The 19,221-nt window shown below is 45.7% G+C and overlaps 1 protein-coding gene across 1 annotated transcript in view; it reads right to left on the reverse strand.

The window, feature by feature from the left end:
* The window catches only part of SLC4A11 (solute carrier family 4 member 11), an 89,978-nt gene that overhangs the window by 49,274 nt on the left and 21,483 nt on the right, over positions 1 to 19,221 (reverse strand). The window contains exons 4-6 of the mRNA XM_070949176.1: positions 7,008 to 7,054; positions 2,071 to 2,302; positions 480 to 561 (exon numbers count right to left, since the gene is read on the reverse strand). Coding sequence (XP_070805277.1) covers positions 480 to 561; positions 2,071 to 2,302; positions 7,008 to 7,054 — 361 coding nt within the window. The remainder of the gene's footprint in view (positions 1 to 479; positions 562 to 2,070; positions 2,303 to 7,007; positions 7,055 to 19,221) is intronic.

The following is a 19,221-nucleotide window of genomic DNA, read 5'->3' on the forward strand; positions in this document are numbered from 1 at the left end:
TAGCACTGATGACGTGACGTAGACTGATAATGAAACGTTTGCAAGAAAACCACCAAGCTCAGAGAGCCCCAAGGACCCCACAGTCCTCTTCCTCCTCCTCCTCTTCCTCTCTGCAAACCCCACTCCCTTCTGGCACTGATGATATTAGCTAGTTAGGTAATGAAACGTCTGCAAGAAAACCACCAAGCTCAGAGAGCCCCAAGGACCCCACAGTTCTCTTCCTCCTCCTCCTCTTCCTCTCTGCAAACCCCACTCCCTTCTGGCACTGATGATATTAGCTAGTTAGGTAATGAAACGTCTGCAAGAAAACAACGACCAAGCTCAGAGAGCCCCAAGGACACTACCATCCTCCTCCTCCACACCATAAACCAAACAGAGACAAGATCTATTTCTGCCATAGAAGATTTGTAATGGACCGCCTCAATTCTGCTTGCACCAAAATGTTCTGGTGATTCCTCCGGATAAATTTTTGGACTCACATGATACAGAGCCACGACTGCTGATATTGGATCCCGGTGACTGTGGCCGTCACACCCTGAATTGTGTCCGACAAAAGGTGAACTATCCAAAAGACAAAAAAAAAGAGAGAGAAAGAAATCACATTTTGATTTATTTTTACATATCTATTTGAGTTCGCCCCACGTTTGCCAGAAAGCTAACGTCCACAGCTAATCCTCGAGTTACAACGTTTCTGTTGCTAAGCAAAACACTTGTTAAGTGAACTCGCTCTGTTTTACGACCTTTCTTGCCACAGCTGTTAAGTGAATCACTGCAGCTCGTAAGTTAATAGTGACCGTTCGAAGTTACAACGGTACTGAAAATAGCCTGCAAAAGCTATTTCTGAATATTCAGTGAAAAAGCGTGAAAACAAAATCACACTTATGCCCGTTGTGGCATTCCCCCCTCCCCCAGTCACGTGATTTTACATTCGGACACTTGACAACTGACTCACATTTATGACGAGCTGAATTTGGATTGCATGTTCATGGGGATGCTGCAAAGGTTGTAACTTTGAAAAACTTCCTCAAGGCCCTTTTTTCAGTGCCGTTGTAACTTTGAACCACAGTGGGAATTCAGCTGACCCGCGCGGGCGCAATCCCATCCTATCTTACTGTGTTTTTGACACTGCGCGCACGTGCTGATGGCGCACGAGCAAATTGCCGTGTTTTGTTCAAATTTCCGCTGCTGGGCGAACCGGTGGTAACAGTATGTGAAACACGCCTCTGCTTTGAAAGGTCACTAAATGAACTGTTGTAAGTCAAGGACTATTGTATGTAAATTAAGGAGCAGAGGACTCCTGGGATCAAGCTGTAGGCATTTTCCAACATTACAGATGGAGAATGAGACTACCATGAATTGGGAAGGGGCAGGGCCGGTAGCGATGGCAGTGGGTGGTTCGAAGAACCGGTAGCAAAAAATCCCTGCTGCCACCCCCCCATGCCCAGCTGAGCCGCGCAATCATCAAAGGCTTTTTTTTTTATTTTTAAAAGTATTTTTTCTGCAACCTCTTTGGCTGAAAAATGCTTTTAAAAGTAAAAAAAAAAGCCTCTGATGATCGTGCGGCTCAGCTGGGATCATCAGAGGCTTTTAAAAGCATTTTTTTTAAACAACCTCTTCTGCTGAAGAGGTTGTAGAAAAAATGTTTTAAAAAGAAAAAAAAAAGCCTCTGATGATCAGGCGACTCAGCTGGGATCGTCAGAGGCTTTTAAAACCATTTTTCTACAACCTCTTCGACCGGAAAAATATGCTTTTAAAAGTAAAAAAAAAAGCCTCTGATGATCGTGCGGCTCAGCTGGGATCGTCAGAGGCTTTTAAAAGCATTTTTTTACAACCTCTTCAGCCAAAGAGGTTGTAGAAAAAATGGTTTTAAAAGTAAAAAAAAAAAAAGTTGGCCACGCCCACCCAGTCACATTACCCCCATCGCCACCAAGCCACACCCACAGAACTGGTAATAACAAATTTTACATTTTACCACTGGGAAGGGGGCACCCAGAACGTCCTACGGAAAAAAAAAAACAAAAACCCTTCACCCAATTTTTCCCAGCCTAGACAGACGAGAAGGAACTGTACCATTTCCCTCTCTGGGCGTCCCCGAATCGGTGAATAAAGTGCTCATAATTTTGTCGAAGTTGCAGCTTGGCTCGGTGTTGTCCGAGTCTTCGGCAAAGTGTTTTAACATCTCCCGCAAAACGTCGTCTAGAGAAGTGGCCGTCTCGTCCAGAATGATGCTCGCTCTGGCCAGGAAGCCGTCCAGATCACGGTGGGCTCTGACCTCCTCTTCAAAATTCTTTAATTTTAGGTACTGCAAGGAAGAAAAAAAAACAAAAACAGAAAACAACATTTGTCTCTGGTACGAGCCACAACTCCGGAAAAACACATTTTCTTCGTCCGCTGGGTTGAGTGCAAACACAGTGACTCCTCTATTTATTTATGGCTTAGGACTTGGTTACCTACGGGACCGCTTACTACCACCAATAGCCTCCCACCGGCCGGTACGCTCTCATAGAGAGGGGCTCCTCCGGGTGCCGTCGGCCAAACAGTGTCGACTGGCAGCCCCCAGGGGAAGAGCCTTCTCTGTGGGGGCACCTACTATTGGAATGAGCTCCCCCCGGAGATACGGAGGATCCCGGACCTGCGCACCTTCCGCCGCGCTCTCAAGAACTTTTTATTCCACCAGGCGGGCCTGGCCTAATCTTTTCCCTTTTTCTTTTTTAATATGAAAATTTTAATCTGTTTTTTAAATGATTGGGGTGTTTTAAATCTGTCTGAGCCAAATTGTTTAATTCGGTTTTATTCTGTTTTTTAAATTTTGTATTTATGTATTTTATCGTTTGGCTGTTCACCGCCCTGAGTCCTTCGGGAGTAGGGCGGTATATAAATCAAATAAAGATAAAGATAAAGATATTAAATTCATGTTCCGCTCATTTCATCATCGAGCGGCAATTTATTTATATATTATTTATTTTATAAAATATATTGGCCGCCAGTCTTACCATAAGGTAACTCTCTGGGCGGCTTACGGACATAAAATTGTATCTGGCATTAAAACATGAATAAATTAAAATCAAATATTAAAAACAAGCACACATTTTTTTTTTGCTTTAATTCATATGCCGCCCTTCTCGGGAGACTCAGGGGAGCTTACAATGCGTTAAGCAATAGCCTTCATCCTTTTGTATATTTATACAAAGTCAGCTTATTGCCCCACAAACTGAGTCCTCATTTAACCTACCTTTGAAAGGATGGAAGGCTGAGTCAACCTTGAGCCTGGCAAGATTTGAACTTGCAGTAATTGCAAGCAGCAGATGTTAATAACAGTGCTTTAGTCCACTGTACTACAGGCTCTGCAAGTAGACATTGCAAGTAGTTCTCAATTTACAACCGCAATTTGGGACTGGAATCTTCTGGTTACAGTCGTTAAGTGGTCTCAAAGGCCATTGAGAGAGAGTTCTTAACTTACGACAAGAGTTTACGATCTATAGAGCATTATTACAGGTAGAACTCGAGTTTCAACACTTCACTTAGCAACTGTTTGAACTTACAAGGGCATAAAAAAAAAAAAGAGACCGACCGTTTTTCCCACTTAATGACCGTTGCAGCATCCCCACGGTCATGTGATTTACATTCAGCTATCACTGATTCACATTTATGACTGTTGCAGTGTCCTGGGGTCACTTTTAACAGCGGTGTGACTAACTTAACAACAGCAGTGATTCGCTTAAGAAATGTGAAGGGCAAGGAAAGTCGTAAAAATGGGGCAAGACTCACTTAACCAATGCTTCACTTAGCAACATAAATTTTGGGCTCCGATGTGGTCGTAACTCGAGGACTATCTGTACAGACCCTAAAAGTTGTTTTTCTCAACTTTGGCAGGATGGGTGGACTACAACTGCGAGTATTCCCCAGCCTGCCTTCACTCGTGCCCATAATTTTTATAACTGACCTTAATGTCTGCACAATGACATCAAGACCAATAAAAATATCCCAGCCAGGATTCACGGTGCTTCCTTCTCCACCCAACTTTGATGGAGCACCCCAAAAGAGGTGAGTTACAAGATTTTGCACATCCTTTGGGTCCCGTCCTTGTTACCGGCTGTGGAAGGAAGGGCCCCGAGCGATGTCAGAAGTCAGCGAACCCATCAAAGGCTCGGCTGGAAGGGAACAGTGGAAGTGCCAACGAGGTTAACGTTTTTAGGGAAGGTCCTTTTCATCTGTCCGATTGGAAAACTGGCACCGACGTCCGTCCAGCAGGAAATCGGCTTTCCTTTACAATCATTTTATAGTACTCCATGCGCTACTCAAATTCAGCAAGAATGACAGATGTGACGGCAGCTATAGGAGAGCAACCCATAAATGAGAATTCTGCATGAGCCGGCAGGATGTGACTTCAAAGCTTTGATTAAAGGATATGGATATTACCACACATTGATGGCGCAGTGGGGTGTCAGACTCTTTGTACCATGTTGCTCCGACTTCCCAAATCTGGGACCTTCTGAACGGACTAGGGTTTCATGTCTGCATGTCGTATACAGGCAAACATTTTGAGTGAGGAAAATTTGGGAGCGTCAGATGAGTTATGTTTCCTACCCTGAGTTGTTTTCTACTTAAAAATCAACCCTTGAGCTATTTCCGCCTTGTGTGCGTGACATGTGATTTTTCATAACAATTATGGTGTCTAGTTTGTCATAACAATTATGTCGTAACGATTTCTGACTCGGGTGGCCACCACAAGGATTTTGGTAGAAGGTCCCACTGTAAGCAGAAACATCTCATAGAACGTCTGTGATCCAGGAATTCTCCAGATGGATGGACAACATCCAACAACCAACTTAGAAACAATCAAAGATTTACTCTCATAATTATAAGTGCAAAGGCCTGTATACAGGTAGTCTTAGAATAGGATAGAGTTGGAAGGGACCTTGGAGGTCTTCTAGTCCAGCCCGCGGCTACCCACGATTTCTGAAGGCAAGCTATTCTACTGATTAATTGTCCTCACTGTTGGGAAGTTTCTCCTTAATTCCAGGTTGCTTCTCTCTTTGGTTAGTTTCCAACCAAGTCCAGGTAGTCTTTAATTTATGATCACCACTGAACCCAAAATTTCTGTTTCTAAGCAAGACAGTTGTTGAGTGAGTTTTGCCCCGTTTTACAATCTTTCTTGCCACGGTTCAGGGGTGAAATGCTCCCGGTTCGGACTGGATTGCCTGATCCGATAGCGATGGAGGAGGGTGGTTCGGAGAACCGGTAGCAAAAATCCCTGCCTCCCCCCCCCATTGCCCAGCTGAGCCACGCAATCGTCAGAGGCTTTTTTAAAAATTTTTAAAAGCATTTTTTCTACAACCTCTTCGGCAGAAAAAATGCTTTTAAAAGTAAAAAAAAAAAAGCCACCGAGATCGCGCGGCTCAGCTGGGATCGTCAGAGGCTTTTAAAAGCATTTTTTTTCCTACAATCTCTTCGGCTAAAGAGGTTGTAGAAAAAATGCTTTTAAAAGCCTCTTGACGATCCCAGCTGAGTTGGCTGATCGGCAGAGGCTTTTTTTATTTTAAAAAAAAGGCCGAAGATGTTGTAAAAAAAAAAATGCTTTTAAAAGCTTCTGACAATCCCAGCTGAGTTGCCTGATCGTCAGAGGCTTTTAAAAGAAAAAAAGTCTTTGCTGATCAGGCAACTCAGCTGGGATCGTCAGAGGCTTTTAAAAGCATTTTTTTTCCTACAATCTCTTCGGCTAAAGAGGTTGTAGAAAAAATGCTTTTAAAAGCCTCTTGACGATCCCAGCTGAGTTGGCTGATTGGCAGAGGCTCTTTTTCTTTTAAAAAAAAGGCCGAAGATGTTGTAAAAAAAAAAAAAACTTTTAAAAGCTTCTGACAATCCCAGCTGAGTTGCCTGATCGTCAGAGGCTTTTAAAAGAAAAAAAAGTCTTTGCTGATCAGGCAACTCAGCTGGGATCGTCAGAGGCTTTTAAAAGCATTTTAAGAGGTTGTTAGAAAAAATGCTTTTAAAAGTAAAAAATAAAATAAAATAAAAAATTGGCCATGCCCACCCAGTCACATTACCCCACCACCACCAAGCCACGTCCACAGAACCGGTAGTAACAAATTTTAGATTTCACCACTGCTAAGTAACTCACTGCAGATGTTAAATTAGTGACATGGTTGTTAAGTGAATCTGGCTTCCCCATTGACGTTGCTTGTCAGAAGGTTGCAAAAGGGGATTCTATGACCCCGGGACATTGCATCCGTCATAAATATGAGTCAGTTGCCAAGCATCTAAATTTGATCACATGACCATGGGGGGGGAATGCTACAGGGGTCACAAGTGTCAAAACTGGTTATAAGTGACTTTTTTCAGTGCCGTCGTAACTTCCAACGGTCATTAAATGAACCGTTGTAAGTCGAGGGCTGCTTGCAATCAAACCCCACCATTTTCAGAGACCTGTAATATTAATTTTCATGTTCGCAAGATCATAGGATGCCATCCAGATGTGCAATCCATTCTCCCAGTTGAAATGGAAGAGGGTTCTCTTTTTCTAATGTCATCCAGGTTTTTCCAGACTAGGCCACAATATCGTAAAGTAAAATGATTAAAAATAATTATATTTTTTTTAAAAAATAATTTTCATATTGTCCTGGGGGAAATGCCCACCAGAGACGTTCAGATAAACCTGATCACAGCTAGCCTGTTATGAAGACAACTGAGGGAAAAAATGAAACTTATGCTCATGTTTTTGGAAATGCCATAATCCAGTGATTAATACTTACATGTATATGTATGTACGGGGCAGGTATATATTGATATATGCATATAGCATGCTTATATATGTGTTATGTATGTGTTTGGGTAGATATATACTTTCTTTTAAGAGCAGGCAACAGGATTTCATTTTTAATGTCGGCCAGTGTGCTCACAGTAAAAAAAAAGAAAAAGACCTTAAAAGTTATCTCATCTATCTTATCTCATTTTAGAAAGTGGAACGACAGACATAGAAAAAATAGTTAAAGCAAAATTGTACCTACTTTTCTTGATGTGTGCAATAAAACGCACCCAGAGCCATCGCTTTCTGCTAAAAGGGGAAAAAAGAGAGAAAAGTTACTGTTTATAGAATAGAGAATAGAATAGAATAGAATAGAATAGAATAGAATAGAATAGAATAGAATAGAATAGAATAGAACAAAGAATAGAATAGAAAAACAAAGAACAGAATTGAATTGAATAGAATAAAAGAACAAACAATAGAATAGAATAGAATTTAGAATAGAATAGAATAGAATAGAATAGAAAAACAAAGAATAGAATAGAATAGAATAGAATATAGAATAGAAAAACAAAGAATAGAATAGAAAAACAAAGAATAGAATAGAATAGAATAGAAAAACAAAGAATAGAATAGAATAGAAAAACAAAGAATAGAAAAACAAACAATAGAATAGAATAGAAAAACAAAGAATAGAAAAACAAAGAATAGAATAGACTAGAATAGAATATAGAATAGAATAGACTAGAATAGAATATAGAATAGAATAGAATATAGAATAGAACAGAATAGAATAGAAAAACAAAGAATAGAATAGAAAAACAAAGAATAGAATAGAATAGAATAGAATAGAATAGAATAGAATAGAATAGAATAGAATAGAATAGTTCTATTGAAGGGACCTTGGAGGTCTTCTAGTCCAACCCCCTGCTTAGCAGGAAATCCTATACCACTTCAGACAAAATGGTTATCCAACCTCTTCTTAAAAACTTCCAGTGCTGGAGCATTTGCTGATGGATGGATGGATTGATGGATAAATGGATTGATTGATTGATTGATTGAACGAAGTGTTGGCTGACCTTCATTTGGGGTAGCTCAGTGCTCAAGCTAACCTATGCAAAGTCTCTACAACAGCCCTGTGAGGTAGGACGGGCTGAACGAGACCAGCAAGCCTAAACCCACATTGTGGGGTTCACTATATTATAGGGGTTTAAGCCAGAACCTCCCCTTTCTTCCCAAATCAACATTTTATCTATTATTTTTAATAGTTCTTTCGCTACGGAAAAAAGAATGCAAACATTGTTGAAACTCTCAAGCCGGGTTATTTATATAAATTTTTGCCGTGCTACTTTAAAAGGTTGGATCGTGCATCTCCCACTTTTTCCAATAGTCCTCGACTTACGACCACAGCTGAGCTGATAATTTGTATTTATTATTTATTTATAAAATATATTGGCCGTCCATCTTACCATAAGGTAACTCTGGGTGGCTTACAGACATAATAATACAGGTAGTCCTCGATTTTATGACCACAATTGAGCCCAAAATTTCTGTTGTTCAGTGACTTTTGCCCTTATTTTACCATCTTTCTTGCCGCAGTTGTAAATAAGTGACGTTTGAAATTTCCCCTTTTTAACCTAGTGGGGGGGGGGGAAAAACCACCCATTTATAATTACAGATAGTCCTCGGCTTATGACCACAATGGAGCTCAAATTTCTATTGCTAAGCGAGACGGTCGTTAAGTGAGTTTTGCCGCATTTTACCCCCTTTCTTGCCACAGTTATTAATCGAACCATTGCAGTTGTTAAAGTTAGTCACACGGGTTGTTAAGTGAATCCGACTTCCCCATCGACTTTGCTCGTCACAAGGTCACAAAAGGAAATCACGTAACCCCTGCAACCGTCGTAAATATGAATCCGTTGCCAAGTGTCTGGATTTTGATCACCTGACCGCGGGGATGCTGTAACGGTTGTGTGAAAAACGGTCCCGAGTCAGTTTTCAGTGCCGTTGTAACTTTGAGCCGTCACTAAACGGATCGTTGTACGTCGAGGAGTATCTGTAGTACGGCTCGATGGCAGACGCAGCCCTTTCCATGCAACGATTCCTCCCCTAAATTCATATTTTAATCAGATCTCCCAATCTACGAGAATAGACACCAACGGAGCTGGAAATGAAATAATTTTATTTCAGGCGAAAGCCACGTGCATGCAGCATCTGAATGCAAACAGCCTAAAGTTGTTTTTCTGTTCTATTTTGGAGCCGCCGAGATTATTTCATCACTATTCCTCAAGGATTTTTGTTTATTTGGGATCTCCAGAGCTCAAATAAATTAATTTCAGGGTTGGGTGTTTAAAAAAAACCAGGGTGGTAGGTGGAAAGGAAATGGAGGCTGAACATTTCCATCCAGCTATGCCGCCACAATGCCAGGAAATTTGCCCGAGTCGGGCTCCCATCATCCGCAACCACTGTCTCATCAGCCTGGGCCGAGGATGATGGAAAGGGATAACACTGCACATCTGGAGGTCAGGAGGCCCGGCGGACGATGCCCCGTTTTCCTGGCCTGATCCTAAAGTTTCAACAATATGGAAGTTGGAGAAAGAGAGATTATCCTAACCCTTGCATTGCATTCAGCTATTGTTGTGGCCCGTACGCGGCCTGTGCAGCTAAGAGCTGATTCCGACAGCGAGGAGGCTGGTGTGGTGCTGCGCCAGCAGCCTGTGCAGCTGGCGCTTGAGTCGGACAGTGAGGAGGCTGGAGAAGATGTGGTGCCAGAGGCGGGGATTCAGCCAGGGCCTTCAGAACCTCCAGAAGCTTCCATGAACCTCCAGAAGCTTCCATGAACCTCCGGAAGCTTCCTCTTCTGTGAAGAGGAAGAAGAGGAGGAGCCTCTTCTCGATGCACGGGTGCGCAGAGCTGCCAAAAGGCAGGAGTGGCTCCTCAGAAGGAGGTCTCCTCGAGAGTAAGGCTTGGGGCTAATTGGCCACTCCCCTAGCCTATTTAAGGAAGGACGACAGGCTGCTGGCGCAGCACCACACCAGCCTCCTCGCTGTCGGAATCAGCTACTAACTGCATAGGCCACTGACGGGCCACAACACACACACACACATTTGCAATATTCAGGTGACTCTGAGGACACAGGTAAACCTCCAAGTGGCCTCAACGACTCCCTAAAAAGAATACAAATCACTAGTTTTCTGCAAAGGGTATCAATCCTTCCGTTCCCCGCCATCCGGTTAGAGCTGAAGAAGCTTCTGGGATGAGAAGCGAAACGTCTTCAAAGAAAAAACCAGAAAGTCCAGTTGCCTCTTGAAAAATGCTGAGGACTGAGGACACAGACAAATCTCCAAGTGGCCTCAACTGCTCTCTAAAAGCAGTGGTCCCCAACCTTTTTATCGCCGCGGCCCGCTGAGCGTGCGCAGGGGTGGGGGCACGGCCCAGGAGCTTTTGCGCACGGCCCAGGAGCCTTTGCGCTGCAGCGTTCATGTCCCCCGGCCGCTGCGCGGCCCGGTGCCAGGTACTCCACGGCCCGGCACCGGTCCGCGGACCGGGGGTTGGGGACCACTGTCTAAAAGGATGCAAATGACCAGCTGTCTGCGAGGAATATAAATCCGTCTATTCCCCAGCATCCAGTCAGAACTGAAGAAGCTTCTGGGATGAGAAGCGAAACGTCTTCAAAGAAAAAACCAGAAAGTCCAGTTGCCTCTTGAAACAGCAGCTGTCCTCTGGGACAACTGACAACACAGACAAATCTCCAAGTGGCCTCAACGTCCCTCTAAAAGGATGCAAATGACCAAGGAATATAAATCCTTCCATTCCACACAATCCGGTCAGAGCTGAGGAAGCTTCTTGAATGAGAAGCGAAACGTCTTCAAAGGAAACCCAGAAAGTCCAGTGGCCTCTTTAAAAAAAAAAAGGAGGGGGCATTTTTGGGACAACCTGGCTGGCTGGAGAATCTCCATAGACAATGGAGACAGAAGGGTTTTGTTTAGACGTTCCACGCCCGACGAAAAAAGCCCTTAAGCGACCGGCTTCCCGCCCCGCTATCAGCTTTCTAAAATAAGAATTTATCAGACGGGGTTTGGACGGTGGGCCATTGTGCGTGGCGACAGAAAAAAAGCCGGCGGCCTTAATGCAAGGAAATGCAGCCATTGTCTCGCGTAGCGATGTGTCTTCAGTCTCCAAACCCTCGTTGTTCGCCTGGAAGGAATTTGTTGGCGCCACTGGAACGGGGCTTCCCTTCGAAGCCTCGCGCCTCCTTTCGACCAATTATTCCAGGAGCCCAATTCCATCCCCTTTGCCTCCCACCTCCCGCTGGGATTTGGAAACTATTCAACCGGTCAACCCGCCGGGCAGGCTCCGTGTGCGTGCCTGCCTGCGTCTCGGGAGTCTTTCAGGAAACTCTTTGACTCCGAATCTGGGGACAAGCTATTGTGCGAAAAGGTGGGACTAGATCCATCAATTGGCGATTGTCTGCCGAAGGGCCGGTCCTGCCCCATTATTAGAGCGAACAAAGACGCTTCCTGCTCTGCAAATACTCTTTTTTTTAAAAAAAAATCCAAGCATGGAGAACTTGGACAAAAAAAAACAACAACAGATTTTTGTGTGTGTTGTGTTACTCGTTTTGACTGGGACAGATGTTTGTAGCATTTGGGAAATTCGGTGTTTAGGCCCAGAAATGCTTTCAGGAAGCAGACGGGTGAGCAAAAGAGAAGTGGAAGAGAGACAATTTTAAAAAAAGTCACATTGGTTCGAAGACAGAACAGGTCGCCCTCGATTTACGACAGTTCGAAGTTACGACACTGGGGGAGAAAAAATGGACTTAAGCATCTTTCCGCACTCACAATTGTTGCAGCGTCCCCGTGGTCATGTGATCAAACTTCAGACAATAGGCAACTGACTCATATTTATGACGCTTGGGGGTCACATGATCCCTTTGGCGACCTTCGGACAAGCAAAGCCGATGGGGAAGCCCGATTCGGTTAACAACCGTGTTACTAAATTAACGGCTGCAGTGATTTACTTAAACACGGTGGCACGAGAGGTCGTAAAATGGGGGGAAATTCACTTAACTATGGTCTCGCTTAGCAACGTAAATTTTGGGCTCAACTGTGTCGTAAGTCGAGGACTACCTGTATTGCAGGCTAATTCTGCTGACTGCCAGGGGTTTGATTCTCAGCCACCTCAAGGTTGCCTCAGCCTTCCATCCTTCTGAGGTTGGTAAAATGAGAATCCAGATTGTTGGGGGCAAGATGTCAGCCGGCTTTCATGCCTAAGGCAGGACTAGAACTCACCGTCTCCTGGTGATTGACCCAAAGTCATCCAACTAGTTTTCATGAGTAAGGCAGGATTAGAACTCACCATCTCCTAGTGATTGGCTCAAAGTCACTCAGTTATCTTTCATGCGTAAGGCAGGACTAGAACTCACCGTCTCCTGGTGATTGGCCCAAAGTCACCCAACCAACTTTCCTGGGTAAGCAGGACTAGAACTCACCGTCTCCTAGTGATTGCCTCAAAGTCACCCAGCTGGCTTTCATGTCTAAATTGGGACTAGAATTCACATCTCCTGGTGGTTGGCCCAAAGTCACTCGCCAGTTTTCATGGCTAAGTCAGGACTACAACTCTCAGTCTCCTGGTGGTTGGCTCAAAGTCACCAACCGGCTTTCATGCCTAAGGCAGGACTAGAACTCACCATCTCCTGGTGGTTGGCCCAAAGTGATTGGACAGCTTTCATGCCTAAGGCAGGACTAGAATTCACCATCTCCTGGCGATTGGCCCAAAGTCACCCAGCCAGCTTTCATACTTAAGGCAGAACTAGAACTCACCATCTCCTGGTTTCTGGGCCAGCACCTTAACATCTTCCCACCGTTTTCCCAGACACTTTCCTAACATTATCAAGACAACTAGTAAACTGAACCCTGGAAGGACTTTTTGCACCCACAGCCTGCATTCCAGAAAGCACCCTCCCATCTCTGGTTTTACTACCCGGAGATAACACAAGCGCTGTAAGAGAGCTTTACAACAGGGAGAAAATATCTGCTTGGTTGTATTTTTTACACATCCAGATTCTGGCAGGCTGAGGAAACCGAAGCCAAGAGGAATAAATCAGGTGTTTGAATGCCCCGCGATATCTTTGCAACGAGTTTTAATTACAATTAGGATACTACCGCTAGCAACTGGGCTTGTATTTAAAACTACCACAGATTGTGGCTTCTAGCAACGCCACGAAGGTCCCCGGGGCCCACACGGACCCGCAGGAATTATCGCTGCCTTGTTTTTGACCGGCGCATTGGCTCCCTCACACAATGTAGTAATTAGTGAGTGTGGTAATTACACAGCAAGGTCGCTGCAATTACTAAAGAAAACTCATCTCTGTGGAGGTGTAAGAGGAGAAATGATGGCAAAGGCGTGATCAGAAGCGCCCAAGGAGGAAGAGGACACATAAATCGTGGAAGAATTTATTCTAAATCAGGTTCGAATTGAAAGCAGGCCCAGCGTGTTTCCTCTGTGAAAATACCACCACAAAGATTTACACTCGAGATGCCAAAAGACATTAAACCAGTGTTTCTCAACCTTGGAAGCTTGAAGATGGGTGGACTTCAACTCCCAGAATCCCCCAGCCAGCGCTGCTGGCTGGGGGATTCTGGGAGTTGAAGTCCACCCATCTTCAAGCTACCAAGGTTGAGAAACACTGTGTTAATCTCTGCTCTTGTGGGTATTTTATTTCTGGCCAGGAAGTGCAGTGATCTTTTAGCTTTTTGATTGTCTCTTTTGAATGGTGTGTAAATGTGGTTCATCTCTATGTGCCCGTTGATGGCCGTTTTGCCTGAGTCCCGCTGGCTGGGGGATTCTGGGAGTTGAAGTCCACCCATCTTCAAGCTACCAAGGTTGAGAAACACTGTGTTAATCTCTGCTCTTCTGGGTATTTTATTTCTGGCCAGGAAGTGCAGTGATCTTTTAGCTTTTGGATTGTCTCTTTCGAATGGTGTGTAAATGTGGTCCATCTCTATGTGCTCGTTGATGGCCGTTTTGTCTGAGTGCCGCTGGCTGGGGGATTCTGGGAGTTGAAGTCCACCCATCTTCAAAGCTTCCAAGGTTGAGAAAAACTGCATTAAACCAAGCGCTATTTTCTGTGAAACCCTCGTATAATTGATCGTGGATTCATCACAACAGCAGGCCTCAGGAGTCCAACCTGACTGGTTTTTGTTTTTTTTTTTGAAAAAAATCAGCCTGCTTTCATACAGGTGGCCCTGGACTTACGACAGTCCACTTAGTGACCGTTCGAAGTTACGATGCCACTGGAAAAAAGGGACTTAGGACCGGCTTTCACACTTAACGACCATTGCTGCCATCCCCATGGTCAGGTGATCAAAATTCAGCCGCTCGGCAGCTGACTCGTATTTATGACGGTCGCAGTGTCTCAGGGGGGTTTCAACGTGATTCCACTTTGCGACCTTCCGACAAGGAAAGTCAACGGGGGAGGCCAGATTCGCTTAACAACCGTGTAACTCACTGAACTGTAGTGATTCACTTAACAGCTGTGGCGAGCTGTAAAGGGGTGGGGCGCTCGTTTTAAGACATGTCTCGCTGAGCGACAGAAATTTTGGGCTCGATTGTGGTCGTTAGATCGAGGACTATCTGTACTTCCATGAGAGAGAGAGAGAGAGAGAGAGAGGGAGGAAGGGAGGGAGAGAGAGAGAAGGAGAGAGAGAGGGAAAGAGAGGGAAGGAGAGAGAGAGGGAGAACAAGGGAGAGGGAAGGAGAGAGAGGGAGAGAGGGAAGGAGAGAGAGAACCAGAGAGAGGGAAAGAGAGGGAAGGAGAGGGAGGGAAGGGGAGGAGGGGAAGAGGGAGAGAGAGAGGGGGGAGAGAGAGAGACGGAAGGAGAGGGAGAGAGAGAGGGAAGGAGAGGGGGAGGGAGCGGAAAGGAGAGAGAATGAGAGGGAAGGGAAAGGAGAGGGAGAGGAAGAGAGAGAGGGAAGGAGAGGGAAAGGGAGAGGGAGGGAAGGAGAGAGAGGGCAAGGGAGGGAAGGAGAGGGAGAAAGAGGGAAGGAGAGAGGGAGAGGCGAGAGGGAGAGAGAGAGAGGGAAGGAGAGGGAAAGGGAGAGGGAGAGAAGGAGAGAGAGAGGGAGAGGGAAGGAGAGGGAGAGAGAGGGGGAAGGAGAGGGAAAGGGAGAGGGAGGGAAGGAGAGAGAGGGAAGGAGAGAGGGAGAGAGAGAGAGGCGAGGGGGAGAGAGAGAGAGGGAAGGAGAGGGAAAGAGAGAGGGAGAGAAGGAGAGAGAGGGAAGGAGAGGGAGAGAGAGGGAAGGAGAGGGAAAGGGAGAGGAAGGGAAGGAGAGAGAGGGAGAGAGAGGGAAGAAGAGGGAGAGAGAGAGGGAAGGAGAGAAAAAGAGAGAGGGAGGGAGAGAGGGAGAAAGACAATGAAGGAGAGAGAGAGGGAGAGGGAGAGGGAGAGAATATTGAATCTGGGTCCTCACTTTACCGACCACGGAAGGACGGAAGGACGAGTCAGCCAATCTCATGCTTCCACTACCTTCTCACGCGCCATTCCTGATTTTTATCCCGGCTACTTTAGCAGCTTCAGAAACCGTGCCAGGTGGAGTTAAAAGATTTATTTGCGGCAATGGGCAAGGTTTCAAAAAATCTAATTAATAGCGAACGGGGCTTTCAAAACCAAACACACACACACACACACACACACACACACACACCGACGCACACGGGCAGTAGACAATGCCGACCCACTGGGGATGGCTAAATGCTTCCAGACAAGGAGAGACAGGAAATGTTCAAATTAAAGAGTTTTAAGTGGGGTAAAAAGAAAAAAAGGAAGCCTCCATTGTAAACGGTACGTTGTACCTGGGCCAACTTCTCCAATGGCTTTGGATTACAACACCCATCCTTAAAAACCATCTCCCACCCCCCCACCTTGCCCCCCCCACCCCCCACCGAGCTGGGCTTCTTGGAAAAAAAATGGGGTTTAAATTTATAAGGCATCTGGAAGGCATTAAAATCTAGCTGAAGGCATGGAGAGGGATTTGACAAGGGCTCCTCACTCCAGCCAAAAATCCGAGAGCAACTCGGGCGATGAACAAGGAGATTTCAAATAAACCATCCGCAAATCTACTACAGGTGGTCCTCGACTTACAACCGTTTGTTTAGTGACCGTTCTGAAGTGACGACGGCCCCGAAAAAAGGGACTTGGGATCGCTTTTCACGCTTACGACGGTTGCAGCCTCCACGAGAGATATCTGAATAGGGTGGGGTTTGACCGCAGGCGGTTCCTCGACTTACGACACCGTTCCGTTTAGTGACCGTTTGAAACAACCCTGAAAAAAAGCGACTTAGGACCGTTTTTCACACTTACGACCCTTGTGGCCAAGCCATGGTCACGGGGTCCAAATTCAGACTGCTTGTGGCAACTGACTCATATTTATGACGGTTGTAATGTCCCATGATCCCCTTTGGCGAACCATCCGACTAAGCCAAGTCCATGGGGGGAGCTGGATTCATTTAACAACCGCGTGACTCACTTAACAACGGTGGCAAGAAAGGTGGGGAGCAAACGGTGCAAAACTCACACAATTATCTCGCCGAACCGCAGCAACGTTGGACTGAATTGTGATCGTAAGTCGAGGACTACCCGTATACTGGCCAGTTGAGAATACAACGCGTAACTTTACTCGTTGTATCCCTAAAGGTACAATCCAGAGTTGAGTTAAAGAAAAATAATAATCTGTATTTTGAGTTAGGATCCACAGCTCCGTGTCCTGAAGGGAACACAAGAAAGACCAGCCTTCCCCAGCCAACTTCTAGAATCATTAGGTCCCAATTTCCATCATCCCCAGCCAGCATCTGACAACCTTTCCCCCTTCTAGCTAAGAGTTATGGGAGAGCATTGCTTAGGGGAGGCTGCCCTAGAATTTCAACTGAGCCCACAAACATCTCTTCCACCACCGTGTTTCCCCGGAAATAATATTAATATATTAATTTTGGCTCCAAAAGACGCATTAGGGCTTATTTTCTGGTTAGGTCTTATTTTAGGAGAAATACGGTACTAAATGCATCCATCTCAGAGGTGGGTTTCAGCAGGTTCTGACCAGTTCTGGAGAACCGGTAGCGGAAATTTTGAGTAGTTCGGAGAACCAGTAGTAAAAATTCTGACTGGCCCCATCTATTCTCTGCCTCCCAAATCCTAGCTGATCGGGAGGAAATGGGGATTTTGCAGTAACCTTCCCCTGGATTGGGGACGGAATGGAGATTTTACAGTATCCTTCCCCTGCCACGCCCACCAGGCCATGCCACGCCCACCAAGCCACACCCACAGAACGGGTAGTAAAAAAATTTGAAACCCACCACTGATCCATCTGGCTGACAATCTTAACTGGGGCTTATTTTTTGGGGTAGGGCTTATATTCCGAGCATCCTGAAAAAAATCATGCTAGGGCTTATTTTCTGGTTGGGTCTTATTTTCGGGGAAATAAGGTTAGATGTAGCAACTAGAGAAGCTTGGAGCACGCTGCGAAGATCTGATGGGTCACTTGTACAAAGACCAATCCCAAATCTGGAAAGGTGATTTTAATAAACCATGCCTTCATCGACGTTGACAGAGAATATATATATATAAAACAGACGGTATATATAAACAGAGAGCACTAAAATTCTCTTCTAATATGGATGACGTTACCAAGCTGGGTAATGAAATGTCTGCAAGAAAACCACCAAGCTCAGAGAACACCAAGAACCCCACAGTTCTCCTCCTCCTGCTTTCCCCCCTCCTTTCCCCCAATCCTCTCCTCCTCCTCCTCCTCCCCTTCCTCTCCATAAACCTCACTCCCTTCTAGTACTGATGATGTTACCTAGTTGGGTAATGAAACGTCTGCAAAAAAACAACCAAGCTCAGAGAACACCAAGGACTCTAAAGTCCTCCTCCTCCTGCTTTCCCCCCTCCTCCTCTCCACAAACCTCACTCCCTTCTAGCACTGATGATGTTACCTAGTTGGGTGATGAAATGTCTACAAGAAAAGCTCAGAGAGCACCTCTCCCTCCCTTTCTCCTCCATCCACAAAATGTAATCTAGTTGGGCAATGAAACGTCTGCAAGAGAACAGTCAAACTCAGAGGATCCCATAGTCCTCCTCCTCCTCAACCCCATCCCTTCTTACACTGAAGGCGTTACCTAATTCGGTATCGAAACGTCTTTAAGAAAACCACCAAGCTCAGACATCGAAGACCCCAAAGTCATTGTTTTCCTCCTCCTCCTCCTCCTCCTCCTCCTCCTCCTCCTCCTCCTCCCCCTCCTCTCTGCAAACCCCACTCCCTTCTAGCATTGATGATGTTCCCTAGTTGGGTAATGAAACGTCTTTAAGAAAACAACCAAGGTCAGAGAGCACCAAGGACCCCACGACGGCCTTCCTTCTCGCTCCAAATGTATTCCATGTCGTCCAATTTCAAAGGCAATTTTCTCCTTCCCTTTATCCTGTTGCAGCCACCTCCAGCAGTCCTATTTATCAGCTCCCCCCCCTCCCCATTTTGGGAAAGGGATAGCCTTAAAAACGATGCCTGCGATTTGATCATCGCAGCCCGCTAGTCCTCAGGCGGATTCAGATCGGAACGGGTCTCCCCAAAAAAGAGATGAGGGGTGAGTCCTCTTCTGTCTACGCAGGTATGTTTTCTTTCTCCTTTTTTTGCATGTTAACACGTGGTTCTCCAGGCAATCTGCTGGCCTCCAGGCAAAACATGCCAGGCAGCTCTTCTCCCAGCAGAAGTCGTTGGAAGGAATCACAAATGAGGCTGATAAAGGAGAAGATTTGGAAAATGCCCTTCTAATCTGTTTTGGGAACCGTCAGAGGGGGCCCTATTCCTTCCTTCCTTTCTCTTCCTTCCTTCCTTCTTCTTTTCTTCTTTCCTTCCTCCACCCCTTCCCCTTTCTTTCACCCTTTCCCTTCTTCCCTTCTCTCCTTCCTTCCTCCCTCCCTCCCCTTTCTTTCCCGCCTTCCCTCCCCCTCTGTCCCTCTCCTTCCTTCCTCCCTCCTTCCACTTTTTCCCTCCTTCCTTCCTCCCTCCCCTTTCCTTTTCTCCTCTTCTCTTCTTCCAGTGGTGAATTCCAATTTTTTTTTTTTACTACCGGTTCTGTGGGCGTGGCTTGGTAGGCGTGGCAGGAGAAGGATACTGCAAAGTCCCCATTCCCTCCCCACTCCTGGGGGAACGATATTGCAAAATCCCCATTCCCACCCCACTCTGGGACCAGCCAGAGGTGGTATTTGCCGGTTCTCCGAACTACTCAAAATTTCCACTACCAGTTCGCCAGAACCTGTCAGAATCTGCTGGATTTCATCTCTGCTTTCTTCGCTCCTCTCCTCCCTCCCTCCCTCCCTCCCCTTTCTTTCTCCCCTTCCCACCCCCTGTCCCACTCCATCCCTCTCCTTCCTTCCTCCTTCCACTTTTTCCTTCCTTCCTCCCTCCTTCCCTCCCTCCCCTTT

The sequence above is a fragment of the Pituophis catenifer genome, unplaced genomic scaffold (genome assembly GCF_029215685.1).
Source record: "Pituophis catenifer annectens isolate HBS135680 unplaced genomic scaffold, rPitCat1.0.hap2 SCAF_8, whole genome shotgun sequence".
Taxonomy (NCBI): domain Eukaryota; kingdom Metazoa; phylum Chordata; class Lepidosauria; order Squamata; family Colubridae; genus Pituophis; species Pituophis catenifer.